Raw genomic sequence first — 27,322 nt, 5'->3', positions numbered from 1 at the left:
CACTTCTAATTAGCTCAAGGATCCTGATATAGACAAACCATACTCAAAGTCAATAAGTTAGGTAAGTTTTTGTGTATACCTTAAGGGCTAATGTCAGTATTTTGACTATTAGGCTCACGTGAACTTTTGAAAAGAGAGTTAAGGAAAACAATAATGTTTTAAATAGTGGCTTTGGATATTTTAAGCTAAAATTGATTAATACTGCAATGTTTAATTCATTTTTAAAAGATTTATGACAAAACCCACAGTATTTTAAGTAATTTAGTCTCATTCTAAAACGCACCTTGCCAAGGCAAAAGCATCATCAATAAGACTTGCACGATCTGCTGAAGAAAATGTCTGGGAAGAGGGAGAAAGAGAGATAAAAAACACAATTCTTAAGGCAAAGCATGTTGAAAAAAATTAATATCATTAAGATGCTGTTCTTAGAACAAAAATGAAAGTTTCCAACCATTGCTATCTCTTACCTTGTGGTTCAAGGAGAGCGCTGTAGCTATCGAGTCCCAAGTTGCTACTTCATAATTTACACGATAAAACCCAATATGATCTGGGTTTATTTTGAGAAAAGCATTTCCACTAGGATTAAAGGAGTTCAAAGTGATTCCTGTAGTAGTAAATAAACACTAATGAGCAACATGTTTGCATGCACTGTGAACACAGAGAAATTAGACCCAGAGGGCAAAAAGAAAATAAAAGAAAAGAAATATTAGCTCAAGGAGGCAGGTTTGATTTGGATCCAAAACCCAAAGCCTAATTTTTACTTAGTTGTCTAACTTTAGAATACCACTATAATGAGTGAGCTAAAAAAGAAATAAGTAATATAAATAATTATACTGTAATTTATGATGGATAGTTTTTACTGGCAGAAGCTTGTCAAATGGGCGAAATAATTTCGTGCTGGTCAATCCATCAATAAAAGAAAACAATGCCTCGAGACAGAGAAGTCCATGCCTTCGGGGTAGTCCATAGATCCCTAATCATAATGGATTGATTACACAAAGAATATTCACCAGGGCAGCCTGGGGAGGGGATACAAATGTAAATACTCAAAATAATACTTTGTTTATTAAAATCAACATTGAAGTTGATGGAAATGGCTATCGCTAAGCAGGATAATACATTGATAATCAGCAACACTTTTAAAATGTTACTGTATCAAGAAGACCTGCAATAGAATTGAGATCTGAATGAAACGTTCTTGATTTTGTAATCGACTTCACACTTGTTCTTCCAATTTATTTATCTTTCTAAAGCCGTCTACTTCCTATTTCAGTTGGTTACAACAATACTTTTCCATCAATGGATTTATCAAATTAGCATTCTTTCTAAAACAACATCCATATATATGTCAGGCTCTATTGTATAGATTTTAGAAGCCCAATGCTGAAGGAGCAGAGACGTATGTTTTAGGTAAAAGATATGTACTTAAAATAATAGCTATGCTTTGATATAACCATGTTCGTTAGCGTTACTCCTATATTTTTCAGTTCATACATCATACACTCTTTTGTTTAAATGAACAATATACAATTTAAATAATGGTATAGGAACATAGTATAGTTGAGAAGTTTCAAATATTTTAAGGTACCAACAATGTAGGTTGTGATATTGAAAAATAGGAGATGATGCTGGAAATAAAAGCCTGGCCTCCAGTATGAAGAGCCACATGCCATGTTAAGAATCCATCTTATGAGAGGGGAAAAGAGTTTTAAGCAGAAAAATAGCATGCTCAAGTCTATTTTCTGGAAAGATTTCAATAGTGGTATGGGAGATATTTTGGAGGCGATTCTAGCGACAAGAAGACTAATTTAGAGTCCACTGTAGTCATGTAGGGCAATAGAGGATGAGGGCTTACACTAATGTGGAGATGATGAAACTAGAAAGAAGTTGATGCATTCAAGAGACTTATCACAGGTAAAATCAATAAAATCCTTTTTCTGACTTGATGATGTGGACAGTCAGAGGAGGGGAAAATGGATTGCACAACTGGATGAATAATGGTGCTGCCAGTAGAGAATAGAGGAAGGTGAGTCAGTTTGGGAGGAAATATGATTTAAATTTTGGAAGTGTTTGCAAGGTCTGGAAGATATCCAGGACACAGTAGTTTTTCATAATATATGAGTAACCTCTCCAACAAGACAATAAGTTTCTTTAGGAACTTTCAGAGTAGGTAATTGATAAATTATAAACCCTTACCTCACTCATGTAGAATTTCTCTTTCTTTGTCATCCTCCCATGGACAAGTTGTTGAAAGGAAGCTAATCTTTTGGCATCTGTACACTTTGAATGTTTGTATCAGAAGGAGATTTGCTTGCTAAGCATAAAGCCATATGTTACAGGAGAAAGAGCATGAACTTTTGAGTCTCACAGACCTAGGATAAAATCCTTGCTCTGTGACTTACTAGCTGTGTGACCTTGGCCAGATCACCTGACCCCTCTGTGTCCCAGTTCACCCCAAGGAAGACAGGGACAAAAATCCCTCACAGGGCTGTTGTGAAGATTAAATAAGATAACATAGGTAAAGTGTTGGTCACATAGTTATGTGCTACGTATCCAACAGATGGTAGCTATCTCCATTATAATGAAAGGGGATATGCTGCCAGTTCTATAAATAGCGAAGCAAATATAAATAACGTTGAGAAGTTCCTGGCAATCCATCTAAATACTGCCATATTTTAGTGTGCTTTATATGTACCTAGTTAAGCCTGTCTAGAGTTACTGTGATTTTTCTCACTTTATGGATGAGGAAGCTGAGATCCAGGAAGTCAGTAGTTAAGGACTTTCCAAGTTTATGCTACTTTTGGAACAGTTGTCAACAGCAAAATACTGTTCAGTTGTTTAGTTACATAATGAGTAGAACTAAAATACTCTAGTAAGATTAAAATACAGGACTAATATACTGTATGTTTCCTTATGTTACTCCATTTACTATTTTTTTCTCTGATTATAACAATAGTATGTATTCTTTATGGAGCACTTGGAAAATGCAAAAAAGTATAAAGAAGAATATAAAAATTACCCACCACAGTTAACATGTTTTTACCTGTTGTGTGTGTGTGTGTATCTTCTATATGCACACATGCACAAACACACAACAAATATAATGGGACCCTACTGTTTTTATGATTAGCAATCCTTTTTCATTTGAAATTATATTTTAAACACCTTGCAATTTCATTTTATATATTTGGAAATCTAAGTTTAATGGACATATAATGCTTATCAACTTAAAAATTGTTTTGTTCTGTTTCTTATTAGTTCTATCTATGCCAAAAAGTATTGAATGAGTTATTTCTGAGTAGGAGCTCTTTCTAGAAAATTCTTACTTTTTTCTTTTATTATTTGCCTAAATGATAGAGAAAAGTGATAATTACCTTTTCAAAATTTCATCCAGAGCCTCTTTAATTTCAACCCTGATAGATTTCAGTAACAGGGCACAGGTAACGGTTCTTTAATGTTACTATCTATTACAAATAATTATAAAAAATTTTAGACAAGTAGACAGCTTATGATAGCCTGAGATTCCTAAAGAAAAAAAAACATTTTTCTTAGGTGATATGAATGCTGTGTTGCACTAATCCTTTAAGTGAATTATTTTTCAATGTAAAATTACAGAGTTTACCTCTTATTAAATTTTGTGTATCATTTGATAGTAAAACAGCTGAGGCCGGGCACGGTGACTCACACTTGTAATCCCAGCACTTTGGGAGGCCAAGATAGGAGGACTGCTTGAGACCAGTTTGAGACCAGCCTGGTCAACATAGCAAGACCCCCATCTCAATTTATTTAAGAAAGCAAAGAACAACTGAAAGACAAGAGTAGTGCTTTTTAACTAATGACATGCAAAATATATTTGAAGAGCTAAAAGTTTCAAGTAGAATGCATTATTAGACTTTGGGGTCATAGAAGAAAATTTTAATTTCTGAAACTAAAGCTAACATGATCCATAATAAAATGGATTGGTTATCCATTTAGGGTAATGCTTTCAACAAATTACCCATTCAAGAAAGTATTAGTCATTGTTTTAGTAGTAATTACAGGGTCCATTCTAAATCTCAGCAAGTGGCCTAGAGAATCTGCCTGTAAAGAAAGGTGTACAAGCATACCTTACTTTATTGCGCTAGAGAGAAGTCACTTTATTGCACTTTGCAAATACTGCATTTTTTACAAATTGAAGGTTTGTAGCAAAGCCAGTCTATCAGCACCAGTTTTCGAACAACATGTGCTCACTTCATGTCTCTAGGTTACATTTTGATCATTCTTGCAATATTTCAAACTTTTTCATTATTATTATATCTGTTAGGGTGATCTGTGATCAGAGATTTTTGATTTTACTATTGCAATTGTTTTGGGGAGCCACGAACCACACCCATATAAGGTGAGAACTTAATCGGTAAGTGTTGTGTGTGTTATGACTGCTCCACCAGCTGGCTACTCCCCTGTCTCTCTTTTTATCTTTCTCTTTCTCTCTCTCTCTCTCTCTCTTTCTCTCTCCTTCCCCTTGGGCCTCCCTATTCTTTTAGACACAGCCATATCGATATTAGGCCAATCAATCATTCTTCAATGGCCCTAAGTGTTCAGATGAAAGTAAGAGTTAAACATCTCTCACTTTAAATTAAAATATAGAAATGATTAAGCTTAGTAAGATAAGTATGTCAAAAGCTGAGACAGGCTGAAAGCCAGGCCTCTTGTATCACACAGTTAGCCAAGTTCTAAACATAAAGAAAAAGTCCTTGAGGGAAATTAAAAGTGCTACTCCAGTGAACACATGAATGATAAGAAAGAGAAATATCTGTATTGCTGATATGGAGAAAGTTCTAGCTCTCCAAATAGATGGCCAAACTAACCACAACATTCCCTTAATCCAAAGCCTAATCCAGAGAAGGACCCTAACTCTCTTCAATTCTGTGAAGCCTGAGAGAGGTGAGGAAGCTACAGAAGAAAAGCTGGAAGCTAGCAAAGGTTGGTTCTTGAGGTTTAAGGAAAGAAGCCATCTCCAAACCTAAAACTTCAAGGTGAAGCAGCAAGTGTTGATATAGAAGTTAAAGCAAGTTAATAAGAAGATCTAATTAAGATAATTTTTGAAGGCAGCTACACTAAAAAACATTTTCGGTGTAGATGAAACAGCTTTATATTAGAAGAAGATGCCATCAAGGACTTTCACAGTTAGAGAGAAGTCAATGCCTGGCTTTAAATCTTCAAAGGACAGGTTGACTCTCTCATTAGGGGTGGATGCAGCTGGTAACTTTAAATTAAAGCCAATACTCATTTACCATTCCAAAAATCCTAAGGCCCTTAAGAATTATGCTAAATCTACTCTGCATGTGCTCTATAAATGGAACAACAAAGCCTGGGTGACAGCACGTCTGTTAATAGAATGGTTTGCTGAATATTTTATGCCCATTGTTGAGACCTGCTGCTCACCAAAAAAGATTCCTTTCAAAATAGTACTGCTTATTGACAGTGTGCCTGGTCATCCATGAGCTCTTATGGAAATGTACAAGCAGATTAATGTTTTCACAGCTGCTAACACAGTATCTATTCTGAAGCCCATGGATCAAGGAGTGACTTTGACTTTCAAGTCTTGTTATTTAAGAAATACATTTTGTAAGGTGATAGCTGTCATAGATAGTGATTCCTTTGATGGATCTGGACAAGGTACATTAGAAACCTTCTGGAAAGCATTCACCATTCTAGAAGCCATTAAGAACATTCATGATTCATAAGAGGAGGTCAAAATATCAACATTAACAGGAGTTTGGAAGAAATTGATTGCAACCGTCATGAATGACTTTGAGGTGTTCAAGACCTATATGGAGGATGTAACTGCAGAGTGGTGAAAATAGCAAGAGAGCTAGAATTAGAAGCGAACTCTGAAGATGTATCTGAATTGTTGCTATCTCATGATAAAACTTGAATAGGTGAGGAGTTGCTTCTTATGGGTGAGCAAAGAAAGCGGTTTCTTGAGATGGAATCTACTCCTGGTGAAGATGCTGTGAGCATCTTGAAATGACAACAGAGGATTAAAAATATTCCATAAACTTAATTGAGAAAGCAGCACCAGGGTTTTGGAGAAGTTCTACTGTGGGTAAAATTCTATTAAACAGCATCACATGCTTCAAAGAAAACTTTTGTGAAAGGAAGGGTCAATTAATGCACCAAACTTCAGTGTTGTCTTATTTTAAGAAATTGCCACAGCCACCCAAGTCTTTAGCAACCACCACCCTAATTAGCTAGCAGCCATCAACACTGAGGCAAGACCCTTTATCAGTAAAAAAGATTACAACTCACTGAAGGCTTAGATGATTGTTAGCATTTTTAGCAATAAATTATTTTAGTTAACATATATACTTTTTTACACATAAGGCAATTGCACACTTAGTAGACTGCAGTATAGTGTAAACATCACTTGTATATGCGCTGGGAAACCAAAAAACTCATGTGACTCACTTAATTGTGATATTTGCTTTATTGCGTGGCTTGGCACCAAAACTGCAGTATCTCTCAGGTATGCCTGTGGCTTTAATATGTAACATGCAATGAATAGGAAACTGGAAAAATGCAACCCAATTATCATGAGGAAAGATTACAATTAGCAATAATTTTGGTAGTTGAAAAAAAATAACTGCAAAAGAGAGTTGGGTAGTGAAGATCTGTCAATGTGTCTCCAGTGTGCCCATGGAAGTAGGTGCCAAATTGAGCTGGAACATGTGTTTCAGGCTATTTGACAGGTCTGGTCCTACAGAAAACAGTGTATGTGACAGAGACCTATTAGTTGTTTACCACACAGTTCCCTTTTCTTCCTGGGTACAGAGCTGGACTATGTTAGCCTTCCTTGCAGGACATGGTTTGAGAACTGGCTGTAAAATGTGGGCAGAAGTAATAGATGCACTTCTAGGCCTGATTCCTTCATTATCTTCCCCGTCATTGATCTAGATGCAAAAGAACCAGTGAGGGATTCCAAGATGCAGGGGATGGTAAAGCCATAAGAAGGAAGAAGACAGGATTTCCAAGTCATTATTTGGTGGAGAGCCACCTAGGAGAGATGACAGTCAGGAATATCTCCTTTAGACTGTTGCATAAACAAGAAACTTTTATTGCACCAAGCCACTATTGATTGTTTCTAAAGTGCAATAATTAGACTCACCTGGCTAATGCAATATATCACACTATCACAATTTAAAGACATCTGTAAAATAATTAATCTACCTTAACTCTTCCTTAATTCTTTTTTTTTTTTTTTTTTTTTTTTTGAGACAGAGTTTCACTCTTGTTGCCCAGGTTGGAGTGCAATGGTGCAATCTCGGCTCGCCACAACCTCCGCCTCCCGGGTTCAAGCAATTCTCCTGCTTCAGCCTCCCGAGTAGCTGGCATTACAGGCAGCTATGTATAAAAAAGTATATACGTTAACTAAAATAATTTATTGCTAAAAATGCTAACAATCATCTGAGCCTTCAGCCAGTTGTAATCTTTTTTACTGATAGAGGGTCTTGCCTCAGTGTTGATGGCTATGCCTGGCTAACTTTGTATTTTTTCAGTAGAGACGGTGTTTCTCTATGTTGGTCAGGCTGGTCTCAAACTCCCGACCTCAGGCGATCTGCCTGCCTTGGCCTCCCAAAGTGTTGGGATTACAGGCGTGAGCCACTGCGCCCAGCCCTTTAATTCTTACTAAGTAACTTGCTTCCTGGAAAGAGATACCTAATTAGGTGACATGAGTATTCGGATTCACTAACTAGTATATTTTAACTGTGTAAATTAACAAGTTAGCATTCTTAGTTAATCTCTTGTATGTTTGGTTTAGATGAGTAGATCTTCCAAGACTTGGTTGACTAGGGCTGAACTGACAAATTGAGTTTCTAAACCAGCAAAACTGAACCCATAATCATCCAATCAAAGCTTGCGCATTCCATGAGGCTTAGCTTGAAAAAATGAAGAAAGTGCTTCCCTCTTTGTCATCAAATACAAAAATACATGCCCATCATTATTTTTGTATTAAATATTTATATATAATTATCATAGATGTTTAGTAAATCTATTTCTATAGAAACTGACTGGACAGTCTGGATAGTCCAAACCATCCAGAGGACACCCTCAAATCTGAAAGTAAGAGTTGCGAAAACAGCTATTGTAGAGTCCACACCATCTCCTAGAACTTAGACCCAGCCCAGATCCTATGCACTTAGAAATGTCTCTTTTAAAATATTATGTTTTAGCAAGATTGGTTACCTGATACCATATAACAACCTTCAATCCTTCTAAATGTTAGAAAGCAGTAAATTAAATGCAAAAAGGTGGTATGCTACTAAATGTAGATGCATTAACAATAGCCAAAATAGCAGCTGATACTAAAAGATGGAGACATAACTAAAATATATGCAGTTAACCTCTAAAAGTACAGCATTCTGGGGCAAACAACCCTTCATTAAACTAGGACTTTCTGAACTCAGAATGTACGTAGCACCTTGCTGATAATAGGGTGGACAGGAGACAAGAAATACGTGTAGTTTGTGTCATCAAGAAGCTTATAATTTAGTTGAGAAAAAAAAGAGAGAGGCCAGGCGCGGTGGCTCACGCCTATAATCCCAGCACTTTGGGAGGCTGAGGCAGGTGGATCACCTGAGGTCTGGAGTTCAAGACCAGCCTGGCCAACATTGTGAAACCCCATCCCTACTAAAAATACAAAAAAATATCCAGCCGAGGTGGCGGGCACCTGTAATCCCAGCTACATGGGAGGCTGAGGCAGAAGAATCACTTGAACCCAGGGGGCGGAAGTTGCAATGAGCTGAGATCGCTCCACTGCACTCCGGCCTGGGCAACAAGAGCAAAACTCTATCCCAAAAAAAAAAGAAAGAACGAAAAGAGAGAACATATGAAGCTTAATAACAATGATTTTGTTTAAAATATAAAGTAATAATACTAGGAATAAGGGCTGATGAAAGTGACAGGATAAAATATACTATATTTTATGACAGGAGATGATGACAGGAGAGATTATTCAGGGTAACTGGAGTAGCCAGAAAATGTTTTGTAATACAGGTTCTCTTCTTTCGTTAGAAATTATGAGTTTAGTTGTTGTTTTAACGCCTAAAATAGCACATACAATAGAAATGTAAATAAAAGACCTTGGGGAGAGTCCCACTATTGCCTGAAGAATTTCTAACTAGTGAATCATCAAAGAAACCAAGAGGAGGGAGGTAGGACTGGTAACATGAGCTGGTTGCCCATTTAGTACACTCAGGACATGTTCGTCATCCGTGCTCTAAGCTGAGAGCTGAAGATGTCCTCAAACAGGAAACAGGAACTTATTGTACAGCCTAAAAATGGAGCAGGCACTTTGAAGTAGAAAAAGACCTCTAGTTTGCTTCTGGCTCACTGACCAGACATGATTCTGAAGTTTCAGATAAAGGCAGATTTGTCATCAAAGCTCTGTGACTATCAGCCTCTTCATTTATTTGTTTATTCATTCATTTATTCAATAAACAATTATTAGATGCCTGCTGTAGATCCAGAACAACAATAACAAATAAGCTCCATTTCCTCTAAGAATATTCTGTGGGGAGGGGAGACATAGATAGGTCAATAGTTAGAACAAAAAAATGTGTGAAATGTATTGACAAAGGGATACGAAGGAGTGTGAGAACTCCCTGCTCTTTCACTTTCACAGTCATGCTTCTGTCCAGAGCACACGTCTCCTCTACATTCAATTTTTGTCACCCATTTATACTCTATCTTTAGCCTCTGAACTCTCAGCCTAGATATTTTTTAGGAATGCTTCCTGAACCCCCAAACCTGGGCTGATGCTTCTGTGAGTGCTTTTGGTGATCTGCATTGCCACAGAGGCACTTAGGACACAGCATTATATCTGCCTGCAAACCCATCCCTAGACAACCATCTACACAAGGGTTAGGATTGCTTTTTTTTTTTTTTTGCTCCAGCACTACCCCCATTCTTATCTCTGTGTTTGGCACATAAGCAATACGTGCTTGAAAGAATTAATCTAGTAATTAAGGATTAAATTTATTATTCCAAATATTCTAAGGAGTACATAACACATATTAGAACAATGTCTATTGTGAACTCTTGGAATGCATTTTACAAAGCACTTGAGTGAGCTTTAGTTATCTGGAAAATTCACTTGTATGGAAACTTCATTCCATGAAAGTGCTGGGTGAATTGTACTAGGGTAGATGAATTATTCACGCTTTCAAACTTGTAAACAGTAAATCAAACAGCTGCCGAGATATTCTTCCAATCCTCAATTAACTATGGTGACCAATGGGGAAAATATTTAGTAATAGTTAAACCAAATCCACTGAAAACCTTCCAGTGGAATTCTAACGTTCTTATTATGCCTTTTATCAGTGATGTTACACATTGTTAAAAATGTCTTTTTTCTTCCTGTCTTCTCCCTTTTCCTCTGGCAAATGTACTTATGAATAAGAAAATGGTCAGAAGACCACAAAAGATAGAGCCTCGCACTGAAACACAGCATAAAATACTAAAACAAAGTGACATTGATCTGGGAATTCTGCAAAAATTTAGAATTTTTTTATCACGATATTACAATAATTATTAACATAAATAAGCAAGAGAGAGTTTTGTTGTAATAGCAATCCCTGTGCAGAAGGGCTTCAGAAAGATTTCACCTCTATAATGACAAAGCTGGTAGTTTGTAGTAATAGTAAAAAAATCACAAAAACAGTTAACAATAAACGTTTTTTTTTAAAAGGCCCAAAGGTGGAAAAAACATGCTGGATCCACAGAAAAACTTATACACAAATGTTTATAGCAGCATTATTCATAACAGACGAAAGGTGGAAATGATCCAAATATCTATCAACTGATAAATGGATAAACAAATGGTGGTATATCCATATAATGGGATATGATTTGGCAATAAAAAGGAATGAAGTAGAGTTACATGCTATATCACGGATGAGCCTTGAAATCATTATGCTAATTGAAAAGTCACAAAATACTGCATATACACTTTTATTTATGTGAAATGACCAGAAGAGACAAATCTATAGAGGTAGGGAATACATTAGTGGTTGCTTAGGGCTGGGCATATGGGAGGCTGCAGGCATGATAGCTAAAGGGGATGGGGTTTCTAAAACTGACTGTGGTGATGATTACACATCTGTGAATATACTAAAAAACATTGGATTGTACACTTTAAATAGGTGAATTTTATGGTATGTGAATTATATCTCAGTAAAGCTGTTCTTAAAAGGCAATCTACTGGAAACAGAGTAAAAATTTATTGGCCAGGAGAAATCATACCTCATTAATATTTTAAAATATTTTACATGAGCGACTAGGCATATGTAAATAAAGAATGAGTGATCTACTTTTATCTTCAAGAAGACACAAGTGAAAGTCCATACCAAATACTATTCTAAATCAAGTCCTCATGAAATGGGGCAAAGATGAGTCTGGTTTGTCTTAGAAAAGAAATAGTTTTGAAACACCAAAACAAATACAATGGAAAAAATATAAAAAGAAGGATTCTTCCGAGATCGCAGCTAAAGCTTGCCTTATCTATTATTTTTTTCATCAATCTGGAATTTCGTGAGAAGGTTTACTTGTTTTTATACAACTCTAACATTTTTCAAGTAAGGAAAAAATAAATCAATGGAGATAGAACACAAATATGTTTCCAAAAAATGGTCTAATTTAATGGGAGCATTAAAAAAATCCTCAGGCTTGTCATATAACAGTTAAAGAAATTCAGTGGCTTATCTGATAAAATAAAAAACAAAAAGGAAGGAAGGAAGGAAGGAAGGAAGGAAGGAAGGAAGGAAGGAAGGAAGGAAGGAAACTTACACATTGATCTTCCAATTGTTGGGCATGTGACCCTTCTCCTTTGGATATGGGTATTTATGATAAATCAGTCAGTCAAGATAAATCATTGAAAAGAATATCTCAAGGTAGAACAGTTCTGATTGTAGGTGAAGATTTGGAATCATCAATAAATTATTTAAGAGATCACTTAGCTGAAGTTTACATAAGTTCCAGCTTTACTGTTGCATCTTTATACTTATATTAGTTTAATGTGGTACATCAATTCAAAGAAGAAATAAATCAATTAATAATATTTACCTTCTTTTTCTGACCTATTAAATAACACACTGCTTGTTATATTATCTTCAGTCCATTTAACTGGGATATTCCATGTATAACTAAAATTTTTTTAAAAAGAAAAATTTAACTTTTATTACTAAAAGATAAAATTTCAAGAGTAAAAATCACTAAAAAGCAATAGACAAGTATATTTTTCTTTTAAATGATTATTTAGTCCATACTATACAATTAATGTAGTTAATACAACATTTTAGTGATGAAGATAAGCTGTGTAACTGTTTTCAATTTCTATAAATCTATAAAATTTAGAAATTGCATCAAAAATTAGCTAAGCATGAAAAAGATTATTTCAATAACATGCTTTGGCATTTTAGAATAAAGATATTGCATAAATTACACAAATATAATACATCTTATTATAATATTGAACATTCACACACATACTTGCACACAGTCTAATATGCTACCATTTCCATCAAGGAACACAAAACATTTTTAGAAATTAGAAGACAAATAGTAAACTCTGTGAAGGAAATAACACATTTTAGAAATTATGCTGAAAGTCTACCACCACCATCATCCCCTAAAGCCTCTCATACCCTCCCCTAAATATCTCCTATTTAGAACTAGAACTGAGGTGCTCAAGGGAAGAATCATCAGGTAAGCATGTTTCAGGAGTTTTCAGTGCTTCTCTTTAGCTACTTAGTATTTTCCTGCAGAGTGGGTAGGTGGGAGTTAACTTTGTATTTTAATATATATACTTAACAGTTTTGTCTTGAAATCTCATTTTTTTTGGTTTGTTCTTATATCATCTCATATCAGAAAATGCAGATCTGGAGAGACGGTGAATCTACGTACCATTGGCTGGTTTAGGTTTCAACTCAAAGTTGGTTTATCTGTCAACATTCAATTCCCTAACAGAGAATTAGGGTTAACATTTCACCTTTTCAAGATATAACAAAATTTATGTCATTCAAGGAGAATATATTTTTGCTATATACCTGAAAGAAGTAATCCCTTGTTTTATAACTATTGAAGTGTTTTACAGGATTGAGTTTTTTTTTAATCAGCTCCTTTGGAGCATTTTACTGCAGTGGAATGTTTTTGGCTATACGTTTCATAAAACCAACACATAAATTGCTTCTTGGGCCTTATAGTGGACACTGTCAGAGCTTCCTCCTTATCTCCTTAGACCCCTTTCTCTCTTTTTTTTTTCTTTTTAGACGGAGTTTCATTCTTGTTGCCCAGGCTGGAGTGCAATGGCACGGACTCGGCTCACTGCAACCTCCGCCTACCAGGTTCAAGTGATTCTCCTGCCTCAGCCTCCCAAGTAGCTGGGATTACAGGCACCTGCCACCACACCCAGACAATTTTTTTGTATTTTTAGTAGAGACAGGGTTTCACTATGTTGGCCAGGTTGGTCTCGAACTCCTGACCTCAGGTGATCCACCTGCCTCGGCCTCCCAAAGTGCTGGGATTACAGGCATAAGCCACTGTGCCCGGCCCCCTTTGTCATTTTTGTACACCTTGGATACCAGTGTGCTTTCCCTGCCTACAATCAATACCTGGGTCTCTCTGACAGAGGACTGCCTTCCAGCTACCTGAGCAAGGAAAGCCAGAAGTTCCTGGGAATTTACGTCCTTCTGGATGTGGCCCTTAACAGTGACTGACAGGTGTGAGAATGCTTCCTGCCCCATCCATCAGGAGCACTCTGAAGTATGATCTGCACTGGCTCCAGGACTTTCCTGCAGGACTGAGTCAAAGTTACTCTCTTCAGGACCTGCTTCATACAGCACCTTTGCTGGGCTTCCTTTCCTTCTCTATCCCACTGCCTGCTCCCCCACTGATCTTTCCTGGAAACACTTCCTAACAAGTCACTTTCACACACATGATCATTTCAGGGTCTGCTTCTAGGGACACCAAACTAAGAGCACTTGCAGCTTCTCAGAAGACCGACAAAGAACATTCCTAAAATGCCACATCTTACCTATATATCTCACTTTCACTGGTCTGCTGAATTGGTGCTGCCATGTAAACTCACATTTTATGCTTCCTCTTCTTTCCCCAATGCCAATCTGACTGAAACAACAGAGCAGGCAGCGTCTGGATGACCTAGGCCCACAGTTAAGATTTCCTATTTTGACTATCCTCTCTAAAACATGGCCTCTGGGACTACACCAGGCCTCAAAAGGGCAGAAGCTGTTCTTCTAACCTCATGTACAAAAATACTGCTCTGAGGTCTTTAAGAGTATCATAAGATAAAAATGATAGAAAGTTGAGGCTATACAATTTTATAGTTTTAGAATCACATAATCTAATGTAATCTAAGCTGAGTAAAATCACAGACTTGAGAGTATAAAGTGTGAAGAAATGGAAATTACATAAATGAAATGATTGAGTTTTCTACATATTGGCTAACATTCAGGAGTATCAGGATTCATTTTTATAGACATAGTTCTTCACTATCTAACCATGTAAGAGGTTCTAGCAGTATGAAATATGGCCACTGTAATTTTCTCTAAGGAAACTGACTTTGATTGCACCAAGCTGACACACTTACTCCCATTCCCTCTGCCTGTTTACATGGAGTGGACTATCAAAGGCACATATGCTTTCCTGAGAGAGACATCCCGGGATGGAGATGTGAAACTGGCTCATTTCTAAGAGATGGTTGAGGACATGGTGTTAAAGCAATAACTTATACATGGGTGAGCCATTTGAATTATAAAAAGGTTCTAGTCAGTAAGAATTCCCTAATCTTGGATTATTTAAACAGTGAGAAAATATTTATAGAAGATCATTGAACTCACAGTACAACTTAACTGGCCACACTGTCTACCAAACAGGAACACATCTGAACAGAAAGTAGATGGAAGTTAGGGTTGGAAAAAAAGCTAATTCCTTTATGGGTGCATGAAGGCATTTATTATAATCAAATTTTTCTTTTAAACAAAGAAGAATCCTTTTGCTATAATGGCTCTTTCTTATTTGTTCAGGAGCTACTACGGATTTTTAACAAACTGTCTCAACAGAGAAGAACCTCTTTTCTAAGTTTCTTTTCCTATGCATATATGACTTCTTAAAAAATAAAAATAGAATGAACATATTAACTTTATGATAAGCCATCACAAAAAATTCATGCAACTAAGAATATAAATAAAATGAAAATAGTATCTGAAGGTGGAAACTGAAGACAAATATTAAAGACAGTATAAATGTTAATACGGTTCTATATTCTAAGTCTTGGTGAATAAAATTTTAAAATTTATTGTTACAAAAATTGATTTTATACCATGATGATATATTTAGTTCACTTGGCAGTAAAATTGTTTGATTTGTGTGAAGAGAAATTCATAACCAACAAGCAGCTTGTAAAAATCCAACCCCATTAATTAAAAAACCTCCTTAGTTTAAATTGTTGACTGTCTTTGGCTTAAATTGTTGACTGTCTTTGGCTTAACAAATTAATGGATACATATGAGAGGAAGTAACAGTTACTGGGAAATTTTCCCAGTGTAAGTTTATTTCTCAAGAGAGAAATACTTTTTAAATTTTAATATCCAGAGGCTCCAGCAGTATTAAATAGTTAATCTAATTTGCTAGAACACAAAACAGTAACTATAAAAGAAACACTTTATAGTTGTTAGCAGAACTACCACAGAGATTATTCTATGATTTTTGTAGTTGAATTATCACCTGAAAACAAGTCAGATCTATGTTTCAATTCATGTATCATGAAGAGGAAAAAGTGAAAAACAAATGTTTTCTCCATCATCATCTAATCTTTCCTTTCTAAAATAAAGGTAAGGAGTACACTTACCTGCATAGTTCAGGGAGTATACAGACACTCCCTGAAGGGACCTCATATTGGTCTAAGTAGTCAAATTTTCCTTTGTTGTGGTGTGACCTATTGATTTTCAGAACTCGCATTATAGCAGGATACCCAGTTTCTCTGAATGTCACTTAGTGTGGGAGGCTGGGTGTCTGAGGTTTCCAGGAAGAGAGGCCGGAAATGAGCCTCAACGAGTTGAGTACAACGGCTTTCTCAATGCTTCTCCAGTTCAGGTGTCAACTGGCATCTTGGAAGCAGCTAATTTAATAATTCTGAGAGTTCATCATTCTCTGATGCCTTGGAAAGTCAAGTGCTTCGGCAATTTTAATTTTTGGAAACACCTGAGTGTGCTGTAGTGTGACTTATTTCCCCAAGCCCTGAATTGTAATCCAGGAAACAGGCTCTGTTACCCCCCTTATAGACTACCCATCATGAAATGAGACTATAAAGATCTTTCTCTTCTGAATAAATGTGGCTACGATCACTGTGGTGCAAGATGAGAACAATATTCTAAAAGGAGATTGTTCTCTGCCAATTCACCTGATTGAATTCCTTCCACATTGTTTTTTAATTAGGAATTTTAGCTCAATAAAATCTTTGGAACATCTGGCATGCCCTCCAGCCCACAGCCACTCCTACCTAGTCCAGGCTTATTGTTTCCATCAACTATCACGTGGGCTGCTCATTGCAATATTGTCCTAACTGGTCTCCCTGCCTCCACTCCTCCCCAACTGCCCAGGATCTGTGATCAGTTCTCCACAGTGCAGCCAGAGGAGAGCTTTGAAAAATGTAAATGTGACCCTGCCAATTCTGTCCTTAAAATCCTTAAATTTGCATACTATTTTCAAAATCTTTAACATGGTCTGCATACCTGGTCCCTGCCTTCCTCTTCGTCTTCACCTCACACCACTTTTCCCAGTCACTCTCTGCTATCCCGTTTCTTGGAACCAGACTGCCTGGGTTCACATCAAGCCTCCATTATTTACACTGTGTGACCTTGAAATTACTTAATCACTTTTACCACAAATTCCTCATTTACTATAAAATAAAATACATCTGAGTGCTTAAAATAGTGCCAACCACTTGGTCAATGTTCAATAAGTGTTGTAAATCATGTGTACAAGACTTTGGGGCTTTCATATATGCTGTAATTTCTGTTTTGGGGCGGGGGGTTTGTTCTGTTTTTTTCAGACAGAGTCTCACTCTATCACCCAGGCTGGAGTGCAGTAGCATGATCTTGGCTCACTGCAGCCTCCGCCTCCCAGGTTCAAGCGAGTCTCCTGCCTCAGCCTCCCGAGTAGCTGGGATTACAGGTGTGTGCTACCATGCCCGGCTAATTTTTGTATTTTCAGTAGAGACGGGGTTCATCATGTTGGCCAGGCTGGTCTCAAACTCCTGACCTCAAGTGATCCACCCACCTAGGCCTCCCAAAGTGCTGGGCTTACAGGCATGAACCACCACGCCTGGCCATAGTTTCTATTTTGAACATCCAGAGCAGTCACTTCCCCACACCAATTTGCTCACCTTAAATATCACATCCTTGGAAAAGAAAGCCTTCTGTGACCCTCCCTGCCCTACTCCACCTCCTGCTTCCCTCTCCCAATTAATTGAGGCTCAGCAAATCAGTGGACTCATATAGTAAGAGAGAATAATTACTGTGAAACTTTCCAAATGGAAGCTTGTTTGACAAGAGACATATTTTTAGATATAATATCCAAATATTCCAGTGGTTATTAGAGTTGGCCAACCTAATTTGCTAGAACATAGACCAGTAACTATAAAGGAACCAGTTTAGAGTTAAAGACTTTCTAAAACATCTTTTTGTGTTATTCTAATTGCTACAAGATAATTGATCTTACAATAATTTATGTATGTGACTATAAAATAATGTCAATGAAGTCATTAAGAAGGAGAAAAAGAAGACAAAGTGTCTCTTCAGTGACAATCAGGCAGTGGAGATTAGAGGACACGTGGGTGGGAACGGGTGAAAGATTCTCTCTACTCAAAGCATTCAAATGTTGAAAGAGGGGGCAATAAAAACTGGGCATGGGTGAAATGGGAACAACGTCCAGAGGACTAGTGATGTGCTATGCTGCCAGGATCCACTCTAGGAGGGGCTCAGCTGGGTAACCCGGGCTAGGAAGATGTCCCCAGACTGGTACATCCCAGCTCCTGGGGCCAGGCCCAGGACTGGAGTTCCTGAGATTTTGAATTTGTTTCCTTCAGATGGGAGCAGCTGGCACCCAAGAAATACATACGAAAATAACGATTTAGTTATGCAGAAATGTTTATAGTATTAAGATTTTTGTGCAAGTTGTATTCATGCAGGTGTGATAAGTTTTGAAATCCTCAGCTGTGCTTTGCATGCTTTATCAGCCTTTACAATATATAAAACATTTTTTAAAATTTGAGGTCAGCTGCGATGGCTCACACTTGTAATCCTAACACTTTGAGAGGCCAAGGCAGGAGGATCACTTGAGCTCAGGAGTTTGAGACCAGCCTGAACAATCTTTTCTCTACAAAAACTTTTTTACACATTAGCTGGGCATGTTGGTGAGCACCTGTAGTCCCAGTTACTTGGGAGGCTGAGGTGAGAAAATCACTTGAGCTCAGGAGATTGAGGCTGCAGTAAGCTGTGATTTCACCAATGCACTCCAGCCTATGTGATACAGCAAGACCCTGTCTCAGAAAATAAATTAAATAAATAAATACATTTGGCAAAGTAGAGAAAATGACATACTGGAATTGTTTTAATTGAAATACTTAGAAAATCTTAACTCAGTAGCCATATTTAAATGTCTAGAAAAATCCTGTTAAGGGTTTGATTTTTAACATAATGAAAATGTGCAAGAAATTTGATACACTATATTTGAGTTTTAATTTGTTGGATTCATAAAATATATAGAAAAAATTTTAATTAGATTTATAAATCTGCTTCTTTGGTGGTGTTTGTATTTTGAAATCATAAATGAATTCGGTAAAATTTTAGCTAGCGTTGTTTAGAAGAATTTGGTTACATTTATAAGTTTCTTGTAAGTGATATATCCTTAAGAGGACTTGATTAAGTTTGTAAGTGCTGTTTAAATGCTCAGGAGAATTTAATGTGTGCAATTTGTAGATAAATTCATCACTACTCAAAAACTTAAAAAGTTAGTGTTGAAAAACCACCATCTCCTTACTCACCCTTCCCACAGGCCAGCCCTGCTCGGAAGCATCCCCTATTAAGTGACCTGGTTTTAGTGCTTTTGTAGTCTAATTGGACTTTAAATGCCTCTGTTGTTTTATTTAGATAATATTTATTAACTTGCCCATTGAAAGAGGGTGATTGAGCTTATACATATATTACTTTCTCTTCCATTTCTCTTTTAATATAAAATTTAATAAAATAAAATTATTTTTAGATTTTCTGTAGTTTGTAATTGTGCGTCTAAATAATATACTCATACTGCCATTTCTTGCTTCATAAATTTTAGTCTTAACTACTCTCCTGACTTAAATGAGGATATCCACTGGAGTACTGGTAAATGTTTAACACCCAGTTTTCATATGGGCAAAACGTAGTATTTGCTCATTTCCACGTAATACTCCCATCAGGAGCATTTTCAAGCTACCAACATGTCACTGACAAGAAAATGTTACTAAGTTGGGAAGACAGCCGTTCCTGCACACCACTGAACTAGTATCCCAACACTTTCTCCCACCTTTTCTCCCTCTTCCATGTCCTTTTTCTGTCAGTTGATTTTTCTTGTTACAATGTCAAGACTTTATATTTGCAATTTATTCTGCCACCATAACAAAAATGTTTACATTTTCCATTGGCTGATTATAAAGTTAAAAGTCAATACCTAATATTTATGAAATTATAGCATGTATATTGTATATAGTGTTGGTCAAAGAGTGTGGGGAGATCTATTTCTTACACCATGGTCCAATTTCATGGCCCCTGAGCCACTTAAGTAAAATTTCTCTAATATCAGAGCCTTTTCTTATACTGTATCAATGGCATAAAATCATTCTGCTTCATATTTTTGTTATTTTTTAATAAAGAAGAGAGGTTTAATTTACTCACAGTTTTGTACGACTGGGGCAGCCTCAGGAAACTTACAATCATGGCAGAAGGGGGAGAGGGACATTTTACATGGCGGCAGGTGAGAGACAGCAAGCAAGAGCAGGGAAAATGGCCTTACAAAACCATCAGATCTTGTGAGAACTCCGCTTCATATTTTTGGATCATAATTTTTATATACAGTCTTTGATTTGGGTTTTTTCTAATTTTCTTTTTTATAGTTGACCAAACGGATGGGCTTTCACCAAATCCTCAAGTTTTTTTCATCTTCCCAGCCGCACTACCCACTGGAGAGAATTTCTCTTTTTCCTGGAGATCGCCTACCTCAGCCCCAGTCATCCTGCCCTTACAGGCACTCACAGCACCCTGAGCATTTCCTTTCGTGGTTTTCCTAGGTTGGATGTACCGTTTCCTGGATCCTGTGTCCCATGTATTTCACTTTTTTTTTATTTATTCATATCCTCCCTTCTTTTCTTTCTCTTTCTCCTCCAACCCCCCAAACCCTTTCTAAAGTGCAGCCTTAAGTAACTTTCAAAAAAGTGTTATGTGGAAATCATTTTCTGCGGCTGCATTTCTGAAAGTGTCTTTAATGTACTTTCACACTTGGTTTAATTTTACTGGGTATAGAACCAGAGGCTGAAAATATTTTTTGCTTCAGTGTTTTGGAAGCATTGCCTCATTCGCTTCTTGCATTCAGGGTTGATGTGGAGAAGTCTAATGCCACACTAACTTATGTCTCTGTTTTCTGAAATTTTGTGAGGGTGTATCTATGTATGTTTTGGGGTTTTGGTTTTTCCTGTTTGTACTGTTTACTAAGTGGGGTCTGTTAATCAGAATCCTTGTGTCCTCTATTATGTATTCGATATTATTTGCCTCCAAGTTTCTCTGTTTTCCTTTTAAAGAACGCCTATTGGCCAGGCACGGTGGCTCACACCTGTAATCCCAGCACTTTGGAAGGCCAGTGTGAATGGATCATGAGGTCAGAAGATCAAGACCATCCTGGCCAACATGGTGAAACCCCATCTCGACTAAAAAATACAAAAATTAGCTGGGTGTAGTGGCGTGTACCTATAGTTCCAGTTACTCAGGAGGCTGAGGGAGGAGAACGGCTTGAACCCGAGAAGCAGAGGTTGCAGTGAGCGAACATCCTGCCATTGCACTCCAGCCTGGCGACAGAGTGAGAGTTTGTCTCAAAAAAAAAAGAATCCTATCTAGTCCAGGCACAGTGGCTCGCGCCTGTAATCCCAGCACTTTGGGAGGCTGAGTGGGTGGATCACCCGAGGTCAAGAGTTTAAGACCAGCCTGGTCAACTCGGTGAAACTCCGCCTTCACTAAAAATACAAAAATTAGCCGGGTGTGGTGGCATGCACCTGTAATCCCAGCTACTCGGGAGGTTGAGGCAGGAGAATTGCTTGAACCCAGGAGGCACAGGTTGCAGTGGGCTGACATTGCGCCACTGCACTCCAACCTGGGTGACAGAGTGAGACTCTGTCTCAAAAAAAAAAAAAGCCAAAAAATAAAAATGCCTATCTGTTGGGTGCTAGACTGTTCATATTTGTCTTCTCTTTCATATTTGCTAGCTCTGTGTGTGTTTGCCCTGTATTTTTGGAGGATTTGCCAAATTTATTTTTAGTTGGTCTATTAATTCTTTTGAGAATCAGAAATCTAATCTTTCAGGTTCTTTTGTGTTCTCAATTTGTCCTTTCTAAGACATTCTGCTCCTAGTTCATTGGTGTAATAGTTCTTCATCTCTGAATGCATCTCATACATTTATTTTGTTTCCTTAATTATGCATCTTATAAAGTCAGGAGTTGTTTGTTCACATGAAATTTTAACCTTTTATCCTTCCAAATTTTTTCATGTATCTTGTGATCTTTGTCATTCATATTTAAGAAATTCTAGTGGCTGGCGTGTACTCTCTCTATTATCGAGAAGGGATTTTATACATACATATATGTGTATATATATAATTATTTATTTTATTTTATTTTATTTTATTTTATTATTTTTAGGGATGAGCTCTTGCTCTGCCACCTAGGCTGGAGTGCAGTGTTGTGATCATGGCTCACTGAAGCCTCAAACTCCTGACTTGAGATGACTCAAGTCGTCTTCATGCCTCAGCCTCCTGACTAGCTAGGACTACAAGCATGAACTACCATACTCCAGTGCCTTTTTAACATTTTTTTGTAGAGACAGGCTCTTGTTATGTTGCCCAGGCTGAAGGGAGTTGTATTTTTGAAGTAAGTTTCTCTGCTGAGCAGAAGGTCTGACTGGGAGCTCTGCCTGTGTGTATGAGGGGTGCTGTCAGCTCCAGCCCACCCATCCTGCAAATAACATAATGAGGGAGGCTTTACTCTGAGAGTCTCAACCAAATGGAAATCCTTAGCTCTCCTCTACTGTTTTAGTCAATTTCTTTAGGAAACAAGCCCACTGTATTTTTTCCTGGAGCCATTGCCAGATTTCTGAGAGCTCTGTGCAGAGAAAGAAATGGTAGGTGGCGGAGAGAAAGTAGGGGTGAGGGGTGGGTCCAACTGGCACAAATTGTCCTGAGACTAGACTTTCAATTCATTGTCCTATTTTCAGCCTCACTTCTCACTCTTACCCTTCAGTCTTCATGCTAACACTGAACCTAGAACCTGTCTAGGGATAGGGAAGTTCCCTTATTATTATCTGGTTGTATTTTCCTCAGTCTGTATTTCTCCTTCTGCTTTACTTCTTCAGAACTCTGTGACACTTACAGCCCCTCCCTTTATTTTCTTTATTCTTGTAGGTTTATTTCTTTCCGTAATTCCATTCCTCTCTTCAATATCTGTAAAGAACAGGATGCGGATGGATGTGCTCTGCCCACCATTTCAAACCTGGAAATCACTTGGCTGTTTTTGAATTCCTTGTTCCCCTAAAGGCACTGTGGCTTTATACTTATATATCACTCATCCATCATGTACTCAAGAATGGGATATAAACAAATTACCAATATTTCTGCCAAATTTCTGTGTTTTTTTCAGTGCATTATAGAGCCTTACCCAAGATCTGAAGGGGGCTGAGAAGGGTTAGCTCTTGGGTCCAACAAAAAGCGTTTCTGTGTGATGTTCTTGACACCGTTCACGTTAAGCACAGGATAACCCATCTGTCTGGTCCAGGTGTCCATTACTTCTTTCACTGGTAGCCTACTTGCCTAAGATTGGAAACAAAATGGAGATTAATTAATTAACAAATATGAGAAAATAAAAGGATAGAATAGTTATATTAGAAAATGATTGGTAAGCCATTTGTAAATCAGACAAAGAAATATTTGGGGACATATACCCTTCCTTACCTCTTCCAGTGCTGCCCAAAAATCAGAAGTTTTTGCATTCTTGAATTGGTATTTTTCCAAGTACATCTGTGTGTAAAAAATAATCAGCATGTTAGAAGTCAATGTTTGCTTTTCTCATACTTTCACAAGATGAACCGAACCCCTGCTACTCAATTCTACCTCCATTGCACAAAACCAGCCATAGATAACATGTACATGAATGAGCACGGCTGTTGCATTGATATTTGAATTCCATACAATGTTCATGTATCATAAAATATTCTTCTTCTTTTGATTTTTTTCAACTATTTAATAATGTGGAAACCATATTTAGTTTATGAGCCTTAAAAAAAATACATGGATGGTGGGCCAGATTTGGCCAGCAGACAGTAGCTTGCTGATCTCTGCTCTAAGGAAATAAATATACAACCTTTTGAATAATAATGATGATGATGGTGGTGGTGGTGGTGGTGGTGGTGGATGAATTGGGGACATTATTCACTGTAAAGCATAAGTCTTCACTCTTCAAATATTTTAAAGTACAAGTCTTTTAGATTTAAGCTTCTTTTGGCAATTTTCTTTACAAAACCTCTTTCTATATGTGAGTTTTCAAATATAGTGTGATTTATCCCCAGAAAAAATTCCCAGTCTTCTAATCCCATAACTGGGAGCCACTGGGAGCCACTTGGAGTTTGCCAGTAAACTTTCTTAAGTTCCTGCTGTATCACTCCTCTGTTGCTTTCTAGAATTGTCCTGACTGAAAGTGGAGGTCTTTGATAGAAAATGGAACCATCTTCAGTGTTCTTAATGTTAACTTTGCACATATCATTTTCACTCTAAGTTGCTCTAATTTTCAGTAGGTGCTGTACCTAAATCACGTTACCTCCTAAATTCCTCTTCTTTTCAGACATAGAGATAAAACAGTATTAGAAGGACTCCAAGAAGCCTGGAAGAGGGATGAAGCCACTTTGGAATGCTGCCTCCATATTTGTTCTTTTGGTTAATTCACTTCTTGGCACTGCCACCAGAGGGCAGGCAAAGGAAGGGAGAAGCAGCAATCACTTTTAGGTATTCATTACAGAAAGTTGCACAAATCATTCATCATATCTTAATAAAATAATTGAATATTTGGCAAATCAAATGTCTAATATTTTTAAATAATAATAATTGAATACGTGGCATAGTAATAATTGTAACCATAGCTGTGTTTTGATGACAATTTCTATTGAATATCTTTTAAAATTAATTTAGAGGAGTTTGACTACTACAAGGCCTTGAGCTTAGAACCGTGCAATCGTGGAACTGGAAGGGACTTTAAATATTATTTAATAAAGCTCCCACATTTTGAGGTGAAGGAAACTGCTCTCCCTAACTACCTGGGTGCCTTCAGAGGTGAAGAGATTTGCCTGAGATTATGATGAGGAGAATTCTGAACCCTGGATCATCAGTGTGTGTGGTTTTCATCACTGTTATTGTTGTTACTGTTTTTAAAATTGCAGTTTCTTGCTTCTCATGAACCACAGGCTGAATGGAAATTTATGTAATCAGCATATTAAAAGGTACTAATTTTATATTGTCTAGATTAGTGCTTTTGAATATTCTATATTAAGACACTTCCCTCTTCACCTTGAATAATCATGTAATCATTCAAGTCAAAATTACACGATGACCTAGGTCACAGTTCATTATTAGTTGGAATCAGTGAGCACAAAAGGAAACGAACAATGTTTCTGTTACTAGTATCCCAAGAAGGGAAAAGACATTTTCCAGCTGACCCATTCCTGTCTTATTGACAGTACTACTGATACTAGAAGAAAAAGAAAGAAAGAATATATTCTCGGTTTCTATTTCATGACCACATATTGTTATGAATGTCCCCTTCTCTATTACATCTTTTATGTACACGTATAGCCTTAAAGATTTTCCAGTTGATAATTTTGCTCTTATTTCCCCCATCCTGCACCTATTTTGCTGTTTGAGGTTGAGTTTGGGGCAAGGTGATCAGCATGAAAGAGAATAGACAAATGGCCAGCCCCAGATTTAGTTCCACACCAGGTTAGCTAATAAAGAGTCACTTTGGGCAGAAAGTTAGTATTTGCAGCAGAAATACCTTGAACTCCCATTCATAGCCTGTGGGATTTCAGGGCAACAATCGTAGAGTGATGATGACAACTCAAGGAGGATATTGTTGGGATGCTCAAACTATGTGAACTGTGGAACTATGTTCCAGTTGGTCTGAGGGTTTATTGGATGTGGCCCATATCAATCATATACTATTTTCAGATATTAGCTAGTGTTTGAAGATTGAAGGAAAAGGGTGTTTGGGTGTTTTGTGTAAATTCATTCCATAGCACTATAATGGCATGAAATATTAACATCTATTCTTCATAGTTCAGTTTTTAGCACCATCTGTGATCACAGTTAAAGGAAGACTTTTAACTTAAGAATTATTAACTTTAGACAAAACCGGTTTTTTTAATTAATTATAACATAGATACTGGGTTAAAGGAAATATGAGAGTTTTATTGAATTATTAGGATAGCTATTCATTTTCAAGGAATCTTAGTACTTCTCTATCAAAGTCAATATGAAAGATTATTTAATTTGAAGCCAGCTCTGAAGATGCCAAAATTATGTTATTTATTAATTACAATTTAATTTAGAATCAAAACTATACAAACTGAATTTTAACTTAATTTTTGAAAATGAATCTTCTTTATTTCTATGTCCTGTATAATTTATTATAGGCTATTCACTCATTCATTCATTTAACAAACATTTTCAGGACGACGTAACATGTGTAATTAAACTAGGCCCTGCAGTATAGGTAAAGATATAGAAGACAGAGTCCCTGATTAAAGATGCTTACAATGGGCTGGGCACAGTGGCTCATGGCTGTAATCCCAGCACTTTGGGAGGCTGAGGAGGGCGGATCTCTTGAGCTCACAAGTTCAAGACCAGCCTGGGCAACATGGCGACACCCCGTGTCTACTAAGAATATAAAAATTAGCCGGGTGTGGTGGTGTCTGTAATTCTAGCTACTCGGGAGACTGAGACATGAGAATCGCTTGAACCCGGGAGGCAGAGGTTACAATGAGCCAAGATCACGCCACTGCACTCCAGCCTCGGCGACAGAGCGAGACTCTGTCTCAATAACAATAATAATAATAATAATAATGCTTACAGTGAGGGAATATATGATAACATTTGAGTTTGAAACTTATGGAAAAGTTACAAGATGTTCTCATGATGCAGAAGCACAAGCACATAGCTTCTCTCTTTGCACCTAATGTCTCTACAAAATATTTTACTAATAGACAAAGGGTTAAAATATACTGATATACTTCCCAAATATTTCCGAAATCTTGACTTTATTTCTTACTTTAATAATCACCTAGATGTTTCACTATTGGGTATAAGGGGGCCGTTTTCTTTTAGAGTAGTGCAGAGAGGGCTAAATGCCACATAAGAAGGCTTGATGGGAGTGAGATCTATGTGAATGGTGACCTTCTCCTGGGGAATCACATACAGAAGAAGTACTTTCTGTGGCAGCCAGCAGGGGGCATTTCTCCAACCTGTTTTCTGCTCTCTGGGATGAATACCGTCAGCACTGCTACTCCTGACTACCTGGGTTATCGCAGCAGGCAGGATGTAGGTGGAAGGGAAAGAGTAGGAAGAGAACTTCATTTCTAGGCTGGAATGGGGCCAACCTGCAGAGACGGCAGTTATAGGGACACATTGTAGCTACTTTGATAAAATTAAAAATAAAAACAAACCTGGGACGATTGGCGTAGGGTCTGTTAGAAAAACGAAAATGAAACAGAAACATCTCCTGGAATAATACGCTTAAGTGGGATGTGTGAAATGTTTCAGAAAGTTTATTGTCATTTCTGTTACCAAAAGGAAGTAAGCCTCTTTATTCACTGACTCCATTGTAATAAGCATACTAATATTGATCTTTTCTAATCTAATAATAAGGGAAAAGTCTTATACTCAGTATAAGGGATGACCTTTATAGATAAATTTAGATGTTTATATCATGTTG

At 37.2% G+C, this 27,322-nt stretch overlaps 1 protein-coding gene across 1 annotated transcript in view; it reads right to left on the bottom strand.

The window, feature by feature from the left end:
* The window catches only part of ENPEP (glutamyl aminopeptidase), an 86,268-nt gene that overhangs the window by 18,814 nt on the left and 40,132 nt on the right, over window positions 1–27,322 (bottom strand). The window contains exons 9-13 of the mRNA XM_031010405.3: window positions 23,299–23,364; window positions 23,006–23,157; window positions 12,103–12,182; window positions 468–604; window positions 284–339 (exon numbers count right to left, since the gene is read on the bottom strand). Coding sequence (XP_030866265.3) covers window positions 284–339; window positions 468–604; window positions 12,103–12,182; window positions 23,006–23,157; window positions 23,299–23,364 — 491 coding nt within the window. The remainder of the gene's footprint in view (window positions 1–283; window positions 340–467; window positions 605–12,102; window positions 12,183–23,005; window positions 23,158–23,298; window positions 23,365–27,322) is intronic.

This window comes from Gorilla gorilla, chromosome 3 (genome assembly GCF_029281585.2).
Source record: "Gorilla gorilla gorilla isolate KB3781 chromosome 3, NHGRI_mGorGor1-v2.1_pri, whole genome shotgun sequence".
In the NCBI taxonomy this organism is placed as follows: Eukaryota; Metazoa; Chordata; class Mammalia; order Primates; family Hominidae; genus Gorilla; species Gorilla gorilla.
This window is presented reverse-complemented; position numbering and strand designations above follow the sequence as displayed.